The sequence below is a fragment of the Leptonotus elevatus genome, chromosome 4 (genome assembly GCF_054856555.1).
Source record: "Leptonotus elevatus isolate MCC_2025b chromosome 4, RoL_Lele_1.0, whole genome shotgun sequence".
In the NCBI taxonomy this organism is placed as follows: Eukaryota; Metazoa; Chordata; class Actinopteri; order Syngnathiformes; family Syngnathidae; genus Leptonotus; species Leptonotus elevatus.
This window is the reverse complement of record NC_141242.1, coordinates 8,994,475-9,014,559: the sequence shown is the minus strand read 5'-3', so window position 1 is coordinate 9,014,559 and position 20,085 is coordinate 8,994,475. Positions and strand designations below refer to the sequence as shown.

Sequence of the window (20,085 nt, the reverse complement as noted above, 5' to 3'; positions counted from 1 at the left end):
GAGGACGTTGTTACCAGTAAGAGCTTTATTGGTTAAAAAGAAAAAAGAAAAACCTGAGATAATGTGACATTGCACAGTGCTTGAAAAACATGAATCTCCATTTGGAACACAGCACACATATTTTAGAAACGTGTTAAAAAAAAAATAACTACAAGTGAACATTCAAGTTAAGATACTGCACCTTGTGGTCTATAAATAGCACAGCATATTCAGTCACTGTTGAATGCAGCAACACGGTGAGTTAGCGGTTGGCCTATCTGCCTCACATTCTGGAGGTTCGGGTTTTGAAATTTTGACACTTTCTGTCTTTCCCCTACATTCCAAAAACACGTTGGCCTCACTGAAGACTTGAAATCATCTGTAGCTCTGATTGGTTGTTTGTAAGAGCTCTCTGATTGGCCGGCGAGAGTCATTCTGGGTCAGACCCCGTTTTAGACGACGAGTGCGGACGAGCGCTAAAGAGATTGGATTGATGAAGCGTCACGAGCGGTCGCCGTGGATGATCTTCGGGCACTTGCTGGGATGGATGCAGTAGTTGCTGTGCAGCACCAGGCCGGCGGGGCACTGGCAGCCCGGCACGCAGGGCTTGAAGCAGCGGCTCTCTATCGCCCCCAGCGGGGCGCCGGCGTTCAAGCAGGTGACGGGGCACGGCGGCCCGCACTCGTCAAACACGAAGCCCCTCTCCGTCGGGCAGCTCACCGCTGCGGATGGCAAGCAAATATTTCTTATTTATCCATTTACAGAATAAATTGTTTATCATAATTGAGGTTAAGTCATTGCTTGTGCTTGTTAAAAAAAACAAAAGCATGTGAAGAGGACCTTTATCCAAAGGAGACTAAGGGCTTTTTCACTCCCGAACCTCAATACTCCACAATATCCACTTTGCTCTATTCGCCCCAATAGTGGACTACTGAATTTTGTCAGTGGATAAGCGGATGAAAAAAAGCAGGGTTTCTTAACGAATATTAACTTTTTAGAATGTGGAATGTGAATGAAGCATTTTTTTAAGAGACATAGGACAGAAAAAAAATTGGAGCACTGCAGCAAAGTAGAGACTGTGGAGTGGTTAGTTTTGACAGTGAAGAATAGGATGGGGGGTTGGGTGGCGATTCTTTTATATTTACTTTTCAGCATATTGTAGGTTAATGTGTTACATCCAAGAGGAGACTATGGGCAACAAAGCAAAGTGAAAACAGCGGAGTTGTTTTGACAGTGAAGAAGTGGTGAAAAAAAAGGCGAAAGTCTTTTGTATTTCCTTCTTAGCATATTGTAGGTAAATGCATTCCATCCAATAGGACACCAAGGGCAACAAGAATACAGACTGCTGCTACAAAATGGAGACTGTGGAGGTGTCAGCATTGCCAGTGGAGGTTCACTTGCATTTACTTGATGGCATATTGTAATATATTTTTTATAAACGAGGAGACTAAGGGCAGCAAAAAAATTGCCTCCACAGGAAAAACAAACTACTCCACAGCCTTAATTTTTTTTTGCTGCCCTAAGTCTCCTCTCGGATAAAAATGTGTGTTCCCTTACTACATGCCAAGAAGTACTTTAAATACAAGATAACCTACTATCTTTCTCAACATTTGCCCTGGCAAAACAACCGCTCCATAGTCTCTACTTTACTGCAGCCCTCAATCTCCTCTCGGATAATTACGTGTTCGTCTACCACATTAAGCAAATCAGATCAGACGCGCCCCTTGTCCTCCATTGCTCGGCTTTTGCAACTCACCGCACAGCGAGGGCCCCCTCCACTGCAGGACCACGCCGGCCTCCCGACACTGGCCGGCGTACGCCTCCAGGGCGTCGCACAGGCACTCGTCGGTGTTGGCGCCGCAGGCGCACAGGTCGTAGACGCAGGCGGCGTACCAGGCCTCGGGGGGCACCACGCGGTGACACGACCTGAACGCCGCTGACTTGAGGACCTTGCAGCGGGCGTTGGCGTTTTTGCGGGCGTGGTAGCCCGCCTCCTTGCAGGGGTCCACGTCCTCGCCCGGGCGGCACGATGCCAGGGAGTGACTTCCGTTTGTCACCTGGCTCACACGAGAATGCATTTCATCAGCATGCAACATTCTATTGGATTATTTCTTTATTTTAATTATTTTTATTTGATTCATTATTGAAACTAACCAGACTGTTTTGTTGAACAACTCTGATGTCACACATAGACAGAATCACCAATAATTTTTGAGTTCAGAGTTTCCGCAGGACAATAAAAAAGCATTAATATTCATTAAATGGATTTTGTGAAAATTAAAGCCTTAAATTTCATAAAACAAGCATTAGAATTATTTATTTATTTATTTTTATTATCATTAATTTTATACATATTTTTGGAGACTGGGGGCAAAATGGGCAGGAGTCCACAAGTTGTTCATTTTCCAATTAATTTGCTCTTAATTTGAAAGAAAAACATTCCTGTCACCAATGTCTAACATTAAATGCTAATGCCACCTAGTAGCAGAAAAATGACCTCAAAACAAATCTGACTTCAGGTTTTACACTCATTTTAACTGTATAGTATATATATATTTTTTTTATACTTCAAATCATTTTATAAATTACTGTTAATTACTGTAGGAATAAAGTTACGACCATATTTGTATTAGGTAAGCATTTTTGTCAACTTTTATGTTAATTAACAAGAGTATGAAAAACTTGAAAAAATTTTGTAGTTTTAAAATAGATATAGAATAAGCAATCAATTTGTGATTAATTAAAGCAATACAATTAAAGCAATTAGTTAATTATTTGGCAAGTTAATTGTGTAAATCATGTCATTAATTACGATTAAATATTTGAATGGACGAATAGCTATGTGGTATGTTAACATGTAAGTATGTGCGCACGTGTGTGTATACAAAGTTGGACGTGGGCATTCAATTTGTTTTTATTTACTGTAATAATAATTCAAATGTTTTCAGTCTCATGAAAAATAAAAGAATTGTCCTCCCTCACATAAGTGTTTGAAATGTTTTTGTTCTTACCCTCCAGCTGTTGCCAAAATCGGCTTCCGACAGGCTTAAGTGTCCGCTGGGCATGCGCAGGTCATCCTGGTGGTAGTTGTTGAAGTTTCCACACAAGCCGCAGGTGTGTCCCTTGTAGGAGCCCGGAACGCTCACCTCCAGGTGGGAGCGGCCGTTCCACAGCACCTGCATGCGAGGGCGTTATTAATATGTTGCGGTCGCTCGCCGAATTGAGCTCGAACAGACTTTGAGGCCGATGTTGCTGTTGAGGAGGATGGTGTTGGCCTTCCGTTCCACGTAGATGTACGGTTCTCGGAGGAACGGCAACGTCACCGTCTCGTCGTCTACCTGAGGAGCGCAGTCGGGCGGGACAATCATTTGACATTTGACTTGCTAAAACCGAGTTGCTTGATATTTAGATGGGATCAGGGTTATAATTGTTTGGGATTTTGTTCGTTTTAATTTCATTTTGACTTTTGTTTTTTTTCCATTGAGTTAGTTTGAATTAGTTTCTAGAGCAAGTTTGTTCTTTTTTTCCCTGAAGATGCTTTTTTAGTTTAGTGTCAATTCGTTTAAAAAAAATATATATGGAATATTTTTTTGGGTGCAAAAGACAAAAAAAAGGTCACTCAGTAGCCTATTGTGTAATAAAGTAAACTGCAATTCTGAAACTTCCTTCTTATGTACAGCAAAGCCAAAACAAATAAATTTAAACTGTATGATGTTAAGTGTTGAAAATGAAATTTTTACTATAATCATATAGTAATGGTTGTTAGTTTTTTAAACGTAAGATATAGTTTCAGTTAATTTAAATGTTTTTGTTTTCCGGCAACGCTAATGATAGCATTCAATGTAAAATCCCATTGACGTGCTAGCATCAAATTAGCATCAAAATGCTGTACTTTAATGAATCTTCACGTGCAAATGCTAAAGGAACACATGCATACGTTTAATATAAAGATATTCAAAGGCATATATTCTTCCTTAAATGTTAGATTAATATAGTTAATATTACTAACAAAGTTCAATAGCAACGTTACTCGACTACTTTACTTCTTATCTGAATGTAAGTGTGCACTCCATGCATGCATGCATGGCACCACACTGCCACTCAGAGGCCAAGGCACACATTGCAGGAGTAAGATAAGTACAATAATGATATAGTAAGTAATATCATTATTTTACCTTGTTGCTCATTTATTTTCTGGTTATGTTGAAAATTGTGCTTTTAGTACTTCAATAAATACAAATTTATGAAATAATCATGATTTCAATACCAACCAGGATTCATAATCACCCAGAGGATGGCAATCCACTTTCCTGGTGTTTTTTTCCCACACAAACCTTTACAAGCCAGTCCTGCAGCAGCTGCACTGTGACATCACCGATGAAGACGGTCACTTCTTTGGTCCACGACACCCCTTGGCGGCCGCGGTCGTCGTTGGTGGCGTGAATACTTGAAAAGAAGAGGAAAGACATCATGGAAGTGTCGCATGCTTTTCCCGTTGCCACGGCGACCCTCTCACCTGAAGTCTCCGCCCTGGCAGTCCTGCGCCAGGACGTAGGTGCACGAGCCCTGAAAGTGCAGCATGCGCCCGTCGAAGGTGCGGTAGTGAGGGTCGCCGAACGCAATGCACGTGGCCGGCCGGGGGATGCAGTGGGGGCAGCACAAGCCGGGTACCACCGATGGCATCTCATCCTAAAACACACACACACATACACACACATATAATGGAGTGTGTGTGTGTTTTGATGATGTGCCTAATGTAAACCCTCGTAATAAACATGTTCTATTTGCATGTTTGATTTATTAAATGGACAAACAAAAAAAAAAAAAAAAAGAAGATTTTCATTTTGTCAATGTGGGTTGTTTTCTGTTTAGATGTTTTAGTTTTTGAAAAAAAAAATTGGGGGGGGGGGATTTTACAGTAATATACATTTAAGTAAAGATTAGCGAATCGTCATATTTCATTTTAGTTTTTAGTTTTGATATTAACAAACATTTTTTAAATGATCCTTTTCACTTTGCCATTATGAGTGCACCTAGGTTTTCAGTAAAAAATTTTTTTATCCAATATACAGTAAATCCCAGCTAATTTGTTAATCACCATATTTTAATAAAAAAATTAAATAATGTACAATCATTTTGAAATTATACTTTTTAGTCTGTTTTTAAATTTAGAGGCTTTTTTTTAAAGAAAAATAAATCCAATTCTGGATTCACTCCAATGTAAAGCCTTATTGATTTTGGAAATTATATGATACATTATTTATATTCTATTTTAAAAAGCATACATATTTTCAAGTAATGATTGCCACTTCGTCATGTGTTTTCTTTGTATTTTTTTTGTATTAATGTAATTTTTTTAATTTTTTGGAGTCACACAGTATACATGTTTTAACTCATTCACTGCCATTGACGGCTATAGACGTCAAAAATTCTTTTGAACTATTTCTATTAGTTTAACTTTTTTTCCCACTTTTGTTAACGAGTATGAAAAGCTAGAATTTTTTAATTGTACATTTATAACAGATGTAAAATTTGTGATTAATCGTGAGTTAACTGGTGAAGTCATGCGATTAATTACAATTAAAAATGTTAATCGGCCATCGCCCCTAATTTTTTATTATCTATCTTTATGATGAATTTATGGCAGTGAATTTTAAAATAATTTTCACTGCCATTTTGATTTTTTGCAAGTGGATTTTTTCCCCCAGAAAAAAAATTTTTAATACATTTTTCGAGTTTGATGTATATTGGATTAACTCCCGCCAATTCTCCATTAGCCATGATAACACTGGGAAACATTTTTTTTTTTTTAAATCTGCTGAGTTAGATTTGTATTCTGATTAAAACTAAAATTCCAAAATTGCCGTCCATTACCCTCCACAGCTGTCAGACCAAATTCAACAAAAAATGTTTTCCCCAGTGTGATACGCAATTATAATTTTTTGGGGTGTGAGTCCATTATTTGTGATTTTTTTTCTATTTTCACAACAGGTGTTGGTCCCTAACCTAACCCAATGTCTTGTGGTAGCTACTGACCGTATGGCAGCTGAGGGGAGGGCAGCGTTCACTGTGACAGTGCACGTCCCCAGACACGCAAGTGCAGCCGGTGCACTCGTCCACCTGCCACTGCTCGTTGGACTGGTACGCCGTGCCCTGGTGCGCGCATGGTACGCCCCAGTCTACAACACACACACTCACACGTGGTTACATACAGCAAACACATTCATAAGCTCATATGGTTGTGTTACCTTGACATTCATGACAGCATTTCCCTGCTACTTTCACTTGTTTCTGACCGTCGGGACAAGGCGCATTTGAACACTCCTCAATGCTGCACTCGATGTAGCCCAACTAAATAGCACACACAGATTTGTTAAAGAAAAAAAAAACGGGAAAACATATATATATATTTAAAGACAATAATAATAATAATAATAATTTAACTCTTTGACCACCAAAAACGTTTAATGACGTATGCTAAAATCCTAATGAATGCCGCCAATAACGTCAATTGACATCAACTAAAAACATTTTTTTCTCAATGAGCAATGCAACGTCTTGTGCAGCGCTGCCTTGTCATTGGGGTTGTCAAATCTCAAAACACCCACTAACTATGGCCAGCAGATGGCAGCATTGTATCTATTTTCAAAGGGCTCCCAGTGTATGAAATGACAATGAAACATGAAATAGAACGTTTTCAAGGATAACGTGAATGATCAAAGTCTTTGTCACATTAAATCAAATTCACAGAGCGTCACCAAACATAAAATATTAGCGTCAAAGTCACTGTTGTGCAGAAAAATTTTCTTTTCACAAAAAACTCTTGTTAGTTTTTTATTTTATTTTTTTTTTATTATATTTTTTTTATTTTTTATTTTTATTTTATTTTATTTTATTTTATTTTTTTCTATTTTCACTCATGTCACTCAAATTACCTATTTTCAAATGGTGATTGATTACTAAAGAACGGAATAAAGTAGAAATTTACTTTTTTCTAATGAATGAATGGAATCCAATCTTTAATATGATATCCATGTTTATGTAGTCATAGCGCACAATATTCTGTTCACCTTGAAAGATGATTGAAAATGCTCGAAATCGGCTGGCATTGTCGGGGTTGTTTTTTGGATAATGTTTGGCAGTCAAAATAAAAACCTTGAAAAACAGAATTCGACTTACATTACAGGTGCAAGTAACACAGTCGTCGTCGCTGTCCGTCCAGCTGCTGCCGCTCGCCACGCGCCGATTCTGACCCTCGATCACGCAGTCTAAGCATCGGATCCCAATCATTTTCAACACCAAATTGACAAAAGCGTTCACTCAGTGGTGGAGGAGGTTTGCACACCTTTACACACGGGGCAGCACGAGTCTGCCGGGGTGAACTGCTCACCGGCAGGACAAGTTAGTGGGGGGCAGCCTCGATGCAGGCACGTCCATGTTAGATCCTACGACACACACACACACACTGTAAAAAAAAATTCAAAAAGGTGCATATTCTGCTGTGTTTTGTTGCGTTACCCTGCACTGGCAGGTGAAACAGGGGTCGTCTGTAGCCAGCACCTCATTGCCAATGAGCGTAGAAGTGCAGTTACTGAGAGGCTCTGGACACACACACAAAAAAAAGTTGCATGAAAAAGAATCCGACCTGGCCATTCAAAAGGGTTCACATACTCTTCCTTGCGACCGCATATCGATATCAAGCGTTGATTAATAGCGCAGGTATGAGTACTACTGACGTGCGCAGACAGGACAGCAGGCGTCGGGTCCTGAGAACAAGATGTTGTTCTTGGGACAATCCACCAGACTTGGACACTGTTTGCGGTAACAGCGCAGGTGTTGCTCCCCGTCTGGCATCACCTGAACACACACATGGTTAGGGTTACTTCGTTCTATGATTACAGGGCTTCTGCAGGTATCGGCAAATCAAATTTGTATTCAATTAGATTTTTAAATGTTTTATTAACGCACACGCCCTGCTGCATATATGGCTGTCAATTGAGTCGAATTTTTAATCATGATTAATCACATGATTTCAACAGTTAACTGGTAATTAAACGCAAATTAATTGCTGCTTTTATATCTGTTTTAAATGTACAATAAAAAAAATGAATTCCCTTGTTTATTAACATAAGTTGACAAACATATTTACCTAATACAAGCATGGTCGTAACTCAATTAATTGATACTGTAATTTATTTAAAAAAATATTTGAAGTTAAAAAGAACTACAGATAAACAGAGTGTAACACATTGAGGCAGTTTTTTTTTAATAGGTAATTTTTCTGCCACTAGGTGGCATTAGCATTCCATGTTGGACATTGGCGACACGAACAGTACATTTTGCTTTTCAAATTAATTGGAAATTGAAGGAATTTATGGACTAATTTTGTTTATTGTAAATTAAAACAAGTCCTTAGGCTCTACAAATATATATATATAAGATTAATGCGTCTGGACATCGTTTTAATGCTTTAAAAAAATACACAGCATGTCACGTAGTCAATTTTGCTTCAAACGTTTTGTTGTTGTGTTAGGATAGTAGATATTTCATACATGAAATGAAAAACATATCATTAAAAATGAAATATATTAAAAGCACATATTTTGCAAGTATGCACATATTTTGTCCATATTAGAAATTGCATTTCTGTCTATGGTTAGGAAGTGTGATGTCCTGTGTCGCCCCCTATTGGCACTGATGAAAAATTGAGGCCCCCCCTCCACATTTAAGTTGCACACCTTTGCACACGAGAGTGGTCATAAAATCTCCGTTTTTCCCCTACCTCACAGGTGCAGACCTGACAGGGATCTCCAGCCGGATGGAAGCTGTCCCCTGGGCCGTACACCTTGCCCTCAAACACACAGTCTACAAAAGAAAATTAAAAAAATCACATGACACAGTGAAAGACCCCAAAATGGCAGACCATCGCTTCTTCTCCACCACTGAGTTGCCCTTACCGGCACACACGGGGCAGCACTCGCCAGGCACCTCGATGAAGTTGCTGCACGGGGACAGGCAGCGGATTTCCGAGCATGTTGTCACGCCGTCCACGCACATGCAGCTGCGGCAGTGGGACGAGTCGGCGAACCAGCTGCTTCCTTCCGCGTACTCGCCTCCGCCGTACATACAACCTGGCGACAGCGAAGTACAAATCACTTGATTTTGGGTGCTGGGTTGATTATGAGAAATAATAATAATAATCACAATTATTTTTGATTGATAGCGAAACCACGATTAATAAACATGTCATTGATTTCAAAGCTACCAAAACTCAACTTTGAAAATAACTTGAAAGAACAGCCAGAAAATACATTAGCAACCAATAATAATAATAATAATAATAATAATAATTATTATTATTATTATTATTATAAGCAATAAGAAATAAGCAATAAGAAATAAACATAAATAAATGGCAGGTGTTTTCGCTGTGGCCTCTTGGGGGCAGTGTAGAGCCACGCATGCATGAGGTATACATTTACATGAAGATACCAAGAGTAGAAGAAAAATGTTGTGATTGAGCTTTATTATGATAAATATTTTTTTCAGTTAAGGAAAAATACTGTATATGCCTTAGAGTGTTGTTGTATTACTTGTCTGCATGAGTTACTATAGAATTGCCGCGTGAATATTCATTACTTGAAGGAGTATCAGACCCGGAAATTTATGCTAATTGTCTGTTAGCATGCCAATGGGATTTTACATTGACCGCTAGCATTAGCACTGGCGATGTTTCTAAATCGAAGCATGTCTTGTATTTAAATATACAATGTGTGAAATTCTTTTTGGTGTGTGTTTAGTAAACTACACCTGATGTCTTTAAACAATTTAAAGCACACATTTCAACACATTTCTTTTTCTGACCACTTTTTATTTGTATTCTTTATGTTGGAAAGCAGGTATCTGTATTTTGCCATTCTTTAAATTGTCAAAACAATCTCATATTTGTACTTTGTATTTCCTACCACGTTGTGTTGGTGACCGTGCGCTGGCATTTACCTCTGCAGCGAGGACAGCAGGCCCCGGGCTCGGTCAGTTGATGCATACAGGCCAGCTCGGGACACTGTGGAGACGAACACTGCACTTCTCCAGCCTGGAACGTATACAATGTGTCAGCACTTGTAAATTTCTGCCATCTTTAGTTGAGGGAAAGGATGAGAATTCCCACCTGACAGGTACATGTGGAGCAGTGGTTTGATGACAGGGTCCAAGTTTGGCCATCACTGTACTCTTGTCCATTCAGCATACATCCTGAAAACACATTAGTTACACTTTAAAATGGATAATAATGTTCTTTTTAGGGCTCAAGCTCAAGAGTAAAGAATTGCTGTTTTCTTTTTCACTTTTTTTGGGGGGGGCTGACCAATTTTTTTTCAAAGTATGTGTATCCTGGTCATAATATTTGTATTTTTTGAGTCCCAAACACACTCTAAAAACAGTCGAGTCAAAAATAACCCAACTATGGGTCAAAAATGGACGGATCCTCTACTTGGGTCAATTTTATCCAACTTTGATTCAAGAAATGGGTCTTTTAGTGTAAAACAACTCATAAATATTGGTCAGATCCTTTACTTGGGTCAAAAAATGAAGTAATTTTGTATAAAACAACCCAGAAAGTTGTGTCAAATTGACCAAAGTAGAGGATTTGTCAATTTTTGACCCATAGTTGGGTTACTTTTGACCCAACTCTTTTTAGAGTGCATTACGACCTAAATCTCAATGAGTAGCAGCCTTAAAAAGAAAAAGAAAAAGAATGAATTTGTGTGGACATAAAAAAAAGTTTCAAGTACCCATGCTTGAAATTTGAACAGGAAGTCGGCCATTTTGGCTTGAAGCAGCCATTTTGCGCAAATTTTAGGTTTTGTACCATGGCTAATTTCTACTAGCAAAAATGAATCTCATTCGAAAGCTGCTAGCTCGAAATGCGATGCTAAATTGCCAAGATTTTTGGTTGCCAAGTCCATCTCAGGTGGTCTCAATTGGTTCAAATATTGCTACAAATAGCCTATTGTATCTTTGGTCATCTATTTATGCCAGGGATATTTAGTGTCAGGCATAACTTAAATTCAATGCGCTAGATGGCAGAAGGCTCAAGTAACTTGTTTATCCACGTTATCTTTCATAAAGCAGACTAAAAGCTTGTTGCAGGCCAAGATTTCACAGTAAGTAAATTTATGAGTAAATTGAGACAAGCCCCTCAATATTCTGTAGACCGTATTTTTCTGACTATAATTTGCTCCGTAGTATAAGTTGCATTAGTCAAAAGTCTCATGCTGCTGCTATGTGACTATTGGGCAGCATTCAGTTTACCAGGCCAGCCTATTTTTATTTTTTATTTTTTAACATGACAGTTCAATCACATCGGTCCGCCGTACCCGTGCACTCAGGGCAGCACTGTCCCGGTTTGGTGACGGCTCGGCCGCAGGGCGCCGGCGGGCACGCGAGGGGCACGCAGGTGACCGTGCCTCTGACGCAGGTGCAACGCTGGCAAGGCTCGGAGGAGGGAGCGAAGGCCAGGCCGTGGGTGCGGATCACGCCCTGGTAGAGGCAGGAGTCACACACGGGACAGCAGGCGTCGGACGGGACGGGGTGGGAACACTGCACGGGGCAAGGTCTCCTCTTACAGCTCACCACTTCCTCCTTAAGGATGCAACCACAATAAAAAAAAAAAATACATTTTAAAACAAGTGCTGCACATTGAGATCCACGCACTATCATACAAATAAAATCTAGTAAAGCCAACTTATATAAAAAAAGCTGTCAATAAAATACTAAAATACAATAAGTAAAAAAAAAATTAACATAAATAACGTGTCCTTCGTACATACAACCTGGCCACAGTGAAGTACAAATCGACACCTTCTTAAAAGTCATTCTTTCAGATTTTTCAGGAAACACAAAAAAATTAGCCATTTGCATCATGAGGCAAAAAATAATAATTGCCCCCAAAAATTATTCTAAGACGAAATACTTAAGTTTATAGAGCTGGCTAGGCGATTATGGGAAGAAGAATCACGATTATTATTATTATTATTATTATTATACTAAAACTCAACTTTGATAATAACTTACAATCCAGAAAATACATTAGTAACTAATAATAACAATAATAATAACAACAACAATAACAATAATAATAATAATAATAATAATAATAATAATAATAATAATAAATAAAAATAAAGACCGGCTGTTTTCGCTATGTCCGCCTTGGCCTCTTGGGGGCAGTGTGGTGAGTACATTAAGATGAAGATACGAACAGCAGAAGAAAAAAGTTGTGAATGAGCTTTATCAAGATAACTATTTTTTTTCCGATAAGGAAGAATATATGCCTTTGAGTATTGTTATATTAGTTGTCTGCATGTGTTACTACAGAATTAGTGTGTGAATATTCATTACTTGAAGGAGTATCAGTCTCGGAAATTGATGCTAATTTTCTATTAGCATGTCAATGGGATTTTACATTGACTGCTTGCATTAGTCGGCCATTTTGGCTTGAAGCAGGCATTTTGCATAAATTCCAAGGGTTGTACACCATGACTAATTTCTACTTGCAAATTGAGCCAAATATTAGTCCCATTCGAAAGTCGGTATCTTAGACAGAAATGTGACGCTAAAATGTCAAGATTTTTGGTTGCCTAGGCCATCTCAGGTGGTCTTAATTGGTCCAAATATCGTCTCTTTTTTCATCTATCTATGCCATGAATTGAGACAAGACCCTCAATATTTTGGTATACTGTATTTTTCTGACTACACATTACTACGAGTGAAAGTGAGGGGAAAACTGAGCACTAGTTGATATATGTGAGCTACTAGTACTATTATGGAAGCGCTATATGTTAATATAATTTTATAATGTTACTAGTGTACAGTTTTATAAGTGGACTGACCAGGCAGGAGCATGAGGAGCAGGAGTCAGAGGGCGACGGGAAGGACAAACCGGACGGATAGTCCCTCCCGTGATGTCGACACGTCCCCATGCAGACGGGGCAGCACTCGCCCGGGGGGGTCTCCGGATTCAAGCAGGTGGTGCTCGGACACGACACGCGTGAGCACAGCACGTCGCCGTTCTGCGCGCACACACGATAACTCAGATTTAAAAAGCACCGTTTCATTTCTATTCCTTTATTCAATGAGCTTCAGAGTGTTTGCACCAACCAGACATGAGCAGAGCTGACAGCGATCTGTTGGATGCGGGAATCGTTCTCCATCGAAACAGTTGCGTCCCTCAAAGTTACATCCGTCGCACACGCCGCACGCGCATCCGTCCAGCGTCGGATGAGAGCAGGACACGGTGGGACATCTTTTCTGCGTGCAAAGCACTTGGCCTCTCTGAGGAGAACAACGAGCACCATTTTGGGGATCTGTTATCTTGATGGTGATTTTTGTACTTACTGAGCACGTGCACTCCCGACAGCTGCTTTCTCGTCCTGCCAGGACTTGCCCGTCTATGTAATCCACACCTTGGAAGCGGCAGCCTGCACACATGTAGACGATGAGATCATTTGGACAGTAAGTAACTGATCAGCAGTGATAGAAACAAAACAAAAAATGAGTTGTAATTGAGTTGGTAGGACAAATGTATCAAAGCTGAGGCCCCGGAGCCAGATCCGGCCTTGCAACTTAATTTTTTTAGGCCCACCAAAGCAAATACTACTTTAATGTTTTTAGTTATTTTCAATTCCCACCCCCAATTTTTTTTTCTTTACCCGTTCCAGATATTACAAGCATTTTTGGTAATGTATTTATTTCCATGATTTTCACATGATTGCCGTCTGGGGGAAACCAGAAATCACATTGTGGCCTGGAATGAAATTGAGTTCTAGGAGATCAATAAAAAATATATATTAAGTTTACAATGAATTAAGAAATGTAAAAACTAATATAACAAAAATATGCAAATATTATATAGTACTGCAATAATGATAAAAAACAGAAATTATTAATTGATCGTTGGAAAATTATTGACAGTTGGAAATCCACATAATATATTCAATTTCAGATTAAAATAATACAATTATAAATGAAACTAAAATTGCTACAAAAATATTATTACTGAGGATTAATCGTATAGTGTATAAATTATATTAAATGCATTTAAAATCAAAATTAAAACTAAAATAAAAAGATTCAGCTAAATATATTAAATATTAATACTTTACATAAAAAATAAATATAAAAACAACTTTACACATACAAAATAAAAATAAAATAAAGGAAAATTAAATTACAAAATATATTCATATATTAGTAATGCAAAATCAGATTAAAACTGAGTTTAAAAAAAACTAACTTTTATAACGTGAATGAAATCATTTCCAGGGTTAGTAAGTGTCAAATATTCATCTTATCACGCAATGATTTCATGATGGCAATATAGTGAGCATGTAATTGTCATACATGTACACAACATATTAGCCAAAGGACGTCATACCGTCGCACACAGGACATCCGCATGCATTTGTGACCGGGTGAGGGCACAGCGTCACTGGACATGACTTTTTCACACAGCGCACAGTACCAGTCTGAAAGCAAACGAACACATTTGTGGTAAGTGAAGCTGTAAAGGCAAATGTGAGTGTGTGTGTGTGTGTGTGTTTGATGCTACCTGACAGGTGCACTCAGAGCAAGGGTTTCCCGGGTCAGGAATGGACTGTCCATTTGCGAGCACTGCTCCGTTGTAAAAGCAGCCTGACACATCAAGACAAATATTTAGACTGTATTGCCCTTTTGAGTAAGTGTAAATAATGATATATACGGAATGTGACAAATGAAATGAAAAAAAACTAAACAAATTCTAGTAAAATGTTTAATTCCCCTGATAGTATTAGATAACAATATACGGGTACTTGTATTTTTATTTTTTGGGGGTATCAAAGTTATTAAACATAATATTAATAACAATATTTTTACATGTCTGTAAAGATTTTTCTTGTAATAAATACAAATGTTCTAGCAATATTTTTTTTAATTTTCTTGCAATAATGCTTCTTTTTTTCCTCCTCCTAATACTTGATGATTATTAGTCATATTTTGAATTTTATGATTCCATTGTCCCCTGAATTTTTTTTATTTTTGGTAATATTTTTTAAAACAAAAAGGAAAAAGTCACATGAAAAAAGGGAATAAAAAATTTAATATTTTGATTTTTTTTTTTAAGTTATTGTTCTCAGTGAAATATCCTAAATTTATTCTCCTAAAATTATAATTTGTTCTTGTAATAATCAACATTTTTCCAGTCGTATTTCCCATTGCATAATTATCACTTCATTCTCTGAGGATTGTACTTTTTCCTCTAAAGATTTTTAAAAATTATTATTACATACAAAAATATTTTATTTTTGTAAAATAATATAATATATTTTTTAACAACAATTAATTGTTTGATTAATTAAACATGAATTAATATTACAAAAATTATTCTTGTAAAATTAAATATGTATTTCTCTCTAATAATAACACATGTTTTTACCATTTTTCTTGTAAAATCAAGATATTTTCTCATAGTTTCCCCCCCCCCGTCGGGTCGGGTCGAGGGGGTAGCAGCTTTAGCTTCAAACATTGTTTTTAATATTATCACTTAATTCTCCTAAAATTATACTTTAAAAAAAAAAACTTCTTTATTTACCTTATACTTTTTGTTAATGTTATACTGCACTAAGTAGTAAAATTTTGGGGGTACAAATTGAAAAAACAAAACCTTTCATAAATATTATGACTTCTTTGTGGTAAAATGAAATCCCAACTTGACAACACACACGTTTCGGCTGCAACTCACGTTCACACTCGGCACAGCACTGTCCGGGTGCTTTGTACGGGTGGCGGCATTCTCCATAGCAGGGCAGCTTGGTGCAGACCACCTCTCCCGCATAGCAGTAGCACACAGCGCAGGGGTCCCTGTCGTCAGCAAACTCGGCGCCGTCGGCGTGTTCCTTCCCGTTATACATGCAGCCTGTGCAAAGCGCACGCACCATCAGATACACTCAGATAATATTTGATGGATTGATTTATATAGTGTCTAGAATAGATACGTTGGCTGCAAGTGCAGTCCAGCGTTGCAACCCTGCCAGTATTTAATTGGAATTTTTTAAATGTTATTAAAATAAAATAAAGGCTACCTTTTTGACTTAACATAAATTATTTTTAGCATTATTTTATTATTTTAAAATATAATTATTATTATTAATTTAAAAAATTGTATTTCTGTATTGCACTTAACACAAACGGTTAAAAAAAAAAAGACTTAACTCATAATATTTTTATGGCAGTCTTTTTTGGCCTGTCATATTTAACTATTAATATTGTCATGGCAAAATCAAACATTTATTATGTACATTATTTAAAATATATAATTGTTCAATTTGGGGACCTCATAAAGTCACACAGCCTTGTAGTCTTTCTCTTTAAACTTGAATGTGCTGCAATCCAAATTATGTTGTTGACGTCCTGGTAGTGTTTTTGAAGCTAGATAGCACTTTGTCAACAGCATAGAGTGTGCAACATACCTCAATATTTTCTATGGCTGACATACTGCAATTAGTGTTACTTTCTAACACGTTACAGACATCACTGGTGTAGCCCATGTTTACATTGTTTTCACAAAACATAAAAAGTTGAAGTGAAGTTCACCCGAAAACCCAATTTCATCCCGAACATTTTGTGAGTTGAAGTTTTCCTTACCGTCACAGGACTTGCAGCAGTGTCGCTGCACAGGATGCTTACAGTTGCTGGGGGGGCAACGCTTCGTCTCGCACCTTACCGACCCCTCGTGGCACACGCACGCAGCACACGGGTCCGAAGCGTCGTCCCACATCTCGCCGTTGGCTCGCTCTCGACCTTCGTACAGGCAGCCTGCTAGAAATACAGGTTACATCAGGTTTTCATAATAATAATAATAATAATAATAATAATAATATAGTTTGTAATTAAATTATAGTTATGAATTATGGTTAATAAAAAAATAAAATTAGAATTATTTAAAAATAATAATTAAAATATATATGGATGATTACTTTAGTTGTTTCTTTTAACATTTACAATAACCAATTTTACTGTTATTCAATAAAATAAAATAAAATATATAATTTTAGTAATAAAAAAAATACCAATTATTTAATATAATCAAATGGTAAATGTATTGTAAATGAGCAAAAGTGTTAGTTTGTCCTCTATTACAATTACTCATTGAGAAAATGGAAATAAAATGAAATAAACTAATAAAAATGGAATGAAAAAGTAATATAAATTACAGACATTTCAATTAACCAATTCCAGACAAAAAACATACAAATTAATGCAACAAATATTACCGTTCTTCTGATAACGTAAACGCTTGACGGGACAGATTAAAACACTGAGCAGGCCATGTGTGGCCCGAGGGCCATCCCCCCCAACTCGTACCTTGACAGGTGCGGCAGCAGTCCCGCGTGACGGGATGGGCACATGAGGCGAAGAGGCACGGCTTCCTCTGACAGTGCACGGTGCCGTTGGCGCACGAGCACAACTGGCAGCGGTCCGACGGCGAGTAGAAGCGCTCTCCGTGTCGGTACCTTTGGACTTCCAACTCGCAGTCCAGAGGGGGCGCTGCAGCCACGCGTGAGAAAACAATGCGTGACATTATTTTCAAGACAATCAATTCAAATTGTGCCTTGGGATGCAATTCCTCACCAGGACACTGGGGGCAGCATTCGCCAGGCAACACTTTCGGGTTGGAGCATGACAGGAGTGGACACCTCTTCATAAGACATTGGACGTTTCCATTCTACAGAAGACAAAAAGACTTACTATGCACGCCATAATTTAATTGACTTACATTGTCGAGTCAAAGTCAAATGGCCAAAAAGTTTGAAACAAATGACTTGACGTGATTTCCTCAGGGGAAAATAAGCCAGTGTGGATGTGAATACTCACAAGGCAGCTGCAGGTCCTGCAAGCGTCAGTGGGATGTTCAAACTGGTGACCGTTGGGATGATCCTTCCCGGCGTAGCTGCATCCTGAATGGCAACAGGTCATTGGCACTCGTCACAGTAACATGCATATCAACAGCCTTGCACTGTACTTTTAGGTACATTTGAGATCGATTCAGTAGTAAAACTGTTCAGTAGTTTGTGCAAGAGTGTTTCAGTGATATGTGAGAGCATTTAAGTAATGCGTGTGTGAGCAAAATGTGTTTAGAAGTCTTTTAGATCATTTCAGTAGAGTGTGAGAGTGTTTAAGTAATGTGTGAGAGCATTTCAGTGGTGTGTGAGTAAATATTTTTGAGAAGTAACTTGAGAGCATTCTAGTTGTGTATGAGTGTTTCACTGTTTCAGTAGTGTAATGTGAGAGAATTATTATTAGTAGTGTGTAAAGCGTATACCTGAGAGAGTTTCTGAAGTGTAGCATTAGAAAAAAAAATTCAAAGTGAATTTTAGAGCAATCTAGTAAGTGAGAGTGTTTCAGGAGTGCCTGTGAGTGATTCATTTTTGAATACTGTGTTGGAGATTTTCAGTACTGAGGGTTAGAGCGTTTAAGTAAAGCATGAGAGCAGTGAAATTAAAAGAATTTTTAGAAATGAATTTGAGAGCATTCTTATAGCGTGCGTGTGAAAGCATTTCAGTTAAGTGAGAGAGCCGGCGTGAGTAAATATTTTTCCTTAAAGTGTGTGGGAGCATTTCAGTAAGTTGTGAGATTGATTCACAAGTGTGTGAGAGCATTTCAGTACTGCGTGTGTGTGTGTGTGTAAATACTTTTTCAGTAGTATGTGTGACAATGTTTCAGCTAGTGAGTATTTTGGTAATGTGGGAGATTGTTTCAGCAGTGTTTCTGAGCATTTCAGTAGTGTGTGAGAGCATTTCAGTGGTCTGTGTGAGTGAATGATTTTTCCTTTGTGGATGTGGGAGCGTTTCAGTCAGGTGTGAGATTGTTTCAGTAGTATTTGCGAACACTTCAGTCATGTCTGAGAACATTTCAGTAGTGTGTGTGAGTGAATACATTTAGAGTAGCATGTGTGACAATGGTTCCCGATGTCTGAGAGTGTTTCGGTAACATGCAACGGTTTCAGTGGCACGTGTAAGCAAAAATGGCGTCGTACGTGTGGACGGGCTCACCGTTGCAGTCGTTTCTGCAGCACGTGCCCGCGAGAGGAGCATTGCAGCGCGGCCGAAGACACTGAGCCTGCCGGCAGTCGATCCTGCCGCTCTCGCACGTGCACTCCTCGCATGCGCTCATCGGGTTGGCGACGGCCTGGCCGTCCACAAATACGTGCTTCTCAAACAAACAGTCTTGGCGTTGGAATCAAGAAGCAAAGACAACAGAAAATGAGATGATAACCTCTCACACAACAACAGAAAAAATGGGTCGACTGAAATGCACTCTCGCACTACTGACAAAGGATTTGGTCAACACACATTACTGAAACGCTCTTACATTCACTATTGAAAGCCTCTCACACAATACTGGAATGCTCTCACATGAACGACTAAAAGACACCTGGACATTTCGGGCAGCACTCTCCCGGGGCTGTGTACGGGTTGCTGCAGTTGAGTGCTGGACAAGGTCTTCTCTCACACTCCACAGTGCCGTGCTGCAAAAGGGGCGAGGGAGGCGGTGGGTCGCAGGGTGAGCAGGAAGGAGTGTGAAGTGGAACGTGTCGGTGGCATCGCACGCTCACCAGGCAGGTGCAGGCGTGGCACGGCTGCTCGGGCGTCCCAAACGTCTGCCCGTTGCCGTAGAGACGGTGATGATACGTGCAGCTGTCGCACACTGCGCAGCACGAGCCTGACACCAGACGTATAAACACATATTATAACTTTATTTTACAATGATGATGACTTTTCTCGTGTACGTTGTAATGTTAGTCGACTATATTTTTAATTTTTTATCTTTTTCTTATCATATTTATTCATTTTTTTTGTTTTTAATTTTTACTTTTGCTCTTGTGTTATTGTGACTTTATTCTGGTAAAATATTAAATGAACTTTTCTCATGTTACATGATAAAATATAAAAAACAACATGTAAAATAATAATAATACAATAATGAAATTATTGCATCCCTGTTGTCACCTTTTTTCATGTTATGCCAATTTCTTTACTCTTGGGATATTAACATCACATAAAATGGCAT

At 38.5% G+C, this 20,085-nt stretch overlaps 1 protein-coding gene across 4 annotated transcripts in view; it reads right to left on the bottom strand.

The window, feature by feature from the left end:
* Positions 1 to 3: 3 nt before the first annotated feature.
* Positions 4 to 20,085, bottom strand: part of kcp (kielin cysteine rich BMP regulator) — a 33,228-nt gene continuing 13,146 nt past the window's right edge. For 2 of the 4 annotated variants that reach the window (XM_086072529.1, XM_086072533.1), the window contains 30 exons: positions 19,631 to 19,737; positions 19,450 to 19,543; positions 19,068 to 19,241; positions 17,890 to 17,972; positions 17,647 to 17,740; positions 17,380 to 17,562; positions 16,660 to 16,833; positions 15,758 to 15,931; positions 14,588 to 14,670; positions 14,414 to 14,504; positions 13,375 to 13,457; positions 13,138 to 13,311; positions 12,870 to 13,049; positions 11,355 to 11,619; positions 10,148 to 10,230; positions 9,979 to 10,072; positions 8,937 to 9,110; positions 8,762 to 8,844; positions 7,716 to 7,836; positions 7,498 to 7,580; positions 7,325 to 7,424; positions 7,159 to 7,247; positions 6,228 to 6,330; positions 6,016 to 6,158; positions 4,496 to 4,668; positions 4,314 to 4,425; positions 3,216 to 3,317; positions 2,991 to 3,155; positions 1,736 to 2,036; positions 4 to 701 (listed from right to left, as the gene is read on the bottom strand). In XM_086072529.1, coding sequence (XP_085928655.1) covers positions 481 to 701; positions 1,736 to 2,036; positions 2,991 to 3,155; positions 3,216 to 3,317; positions 4,314 to 4,425; positions 4,496 to 4,668; positions 6,016 to 6,158; positions 6,228 to 6,330; positions 7,159 to 7,247; positions 7,325 to 7,424; positions 7,498 to 7,580; positions 7,716 to 7,836; positions 8,762 to 8,844; positions 8,937 to 9,110; positions 9,979 to 10,072; positions 10,148 to 10,230; positions 11,355 to 11,619; positions 12,870 to 13,049; positions 13,138 to 13,311; positions 13,375 to 13,457; positions 14,414 to 14,504; positions 14,588 to 14,670; positions 15,758 to 15,931; positions 16,660 to 16,833; positions 17,380 to 17,562; positions 17,647 to 17,740; positions 17,890 to 17,972; positions 19,068 to 19,241; positions 19,450 to 19,543; positions 19,631 to 19,737 — 4,106 coding nt within the window. In that variant the 3' untranslated portion in view covers positions 4 to 480. Of the gene's footprint in view, positions 702 to 1,735; positions 2,037 to 2,990; positions 3,318 to 4,313; positions 4,426 to 4,495; positions 4,669 to 6,015; positions 6,159 to 6,227; positions 6,331 to 7,158; positions 7,248 to 7,324; positions 7,425 to 7,497; positions 7,581 to 7,715; positions 7,837 to 8,761; positions 8,845 to 8,936; positions 9,111 to 9,978; positions 10,073 to 10,147; positions 10,231 to 11,354; positions 11,620 to 12,869; positions 13,050 to 13,137; positions 13,312 to 13,374; positions 13,458 to 14,413; positions 14,505 to 14,587; positions 14,671 to 15,757; positions 15,932 to 16,659; positions 16,834 to 17,379; positions 17,563 to 17,646; positions 17,741 to 17,889; positions 17,973 to 19,067; positions 19,242 to 19,449; positions 19,544 to 19,630; positions 19,738 to 20,085 lie in introns of those variants that run through there. The other 2 variants (XM_086072530.1, XM_086072531.1) reach the window with 2 other exon arrangements.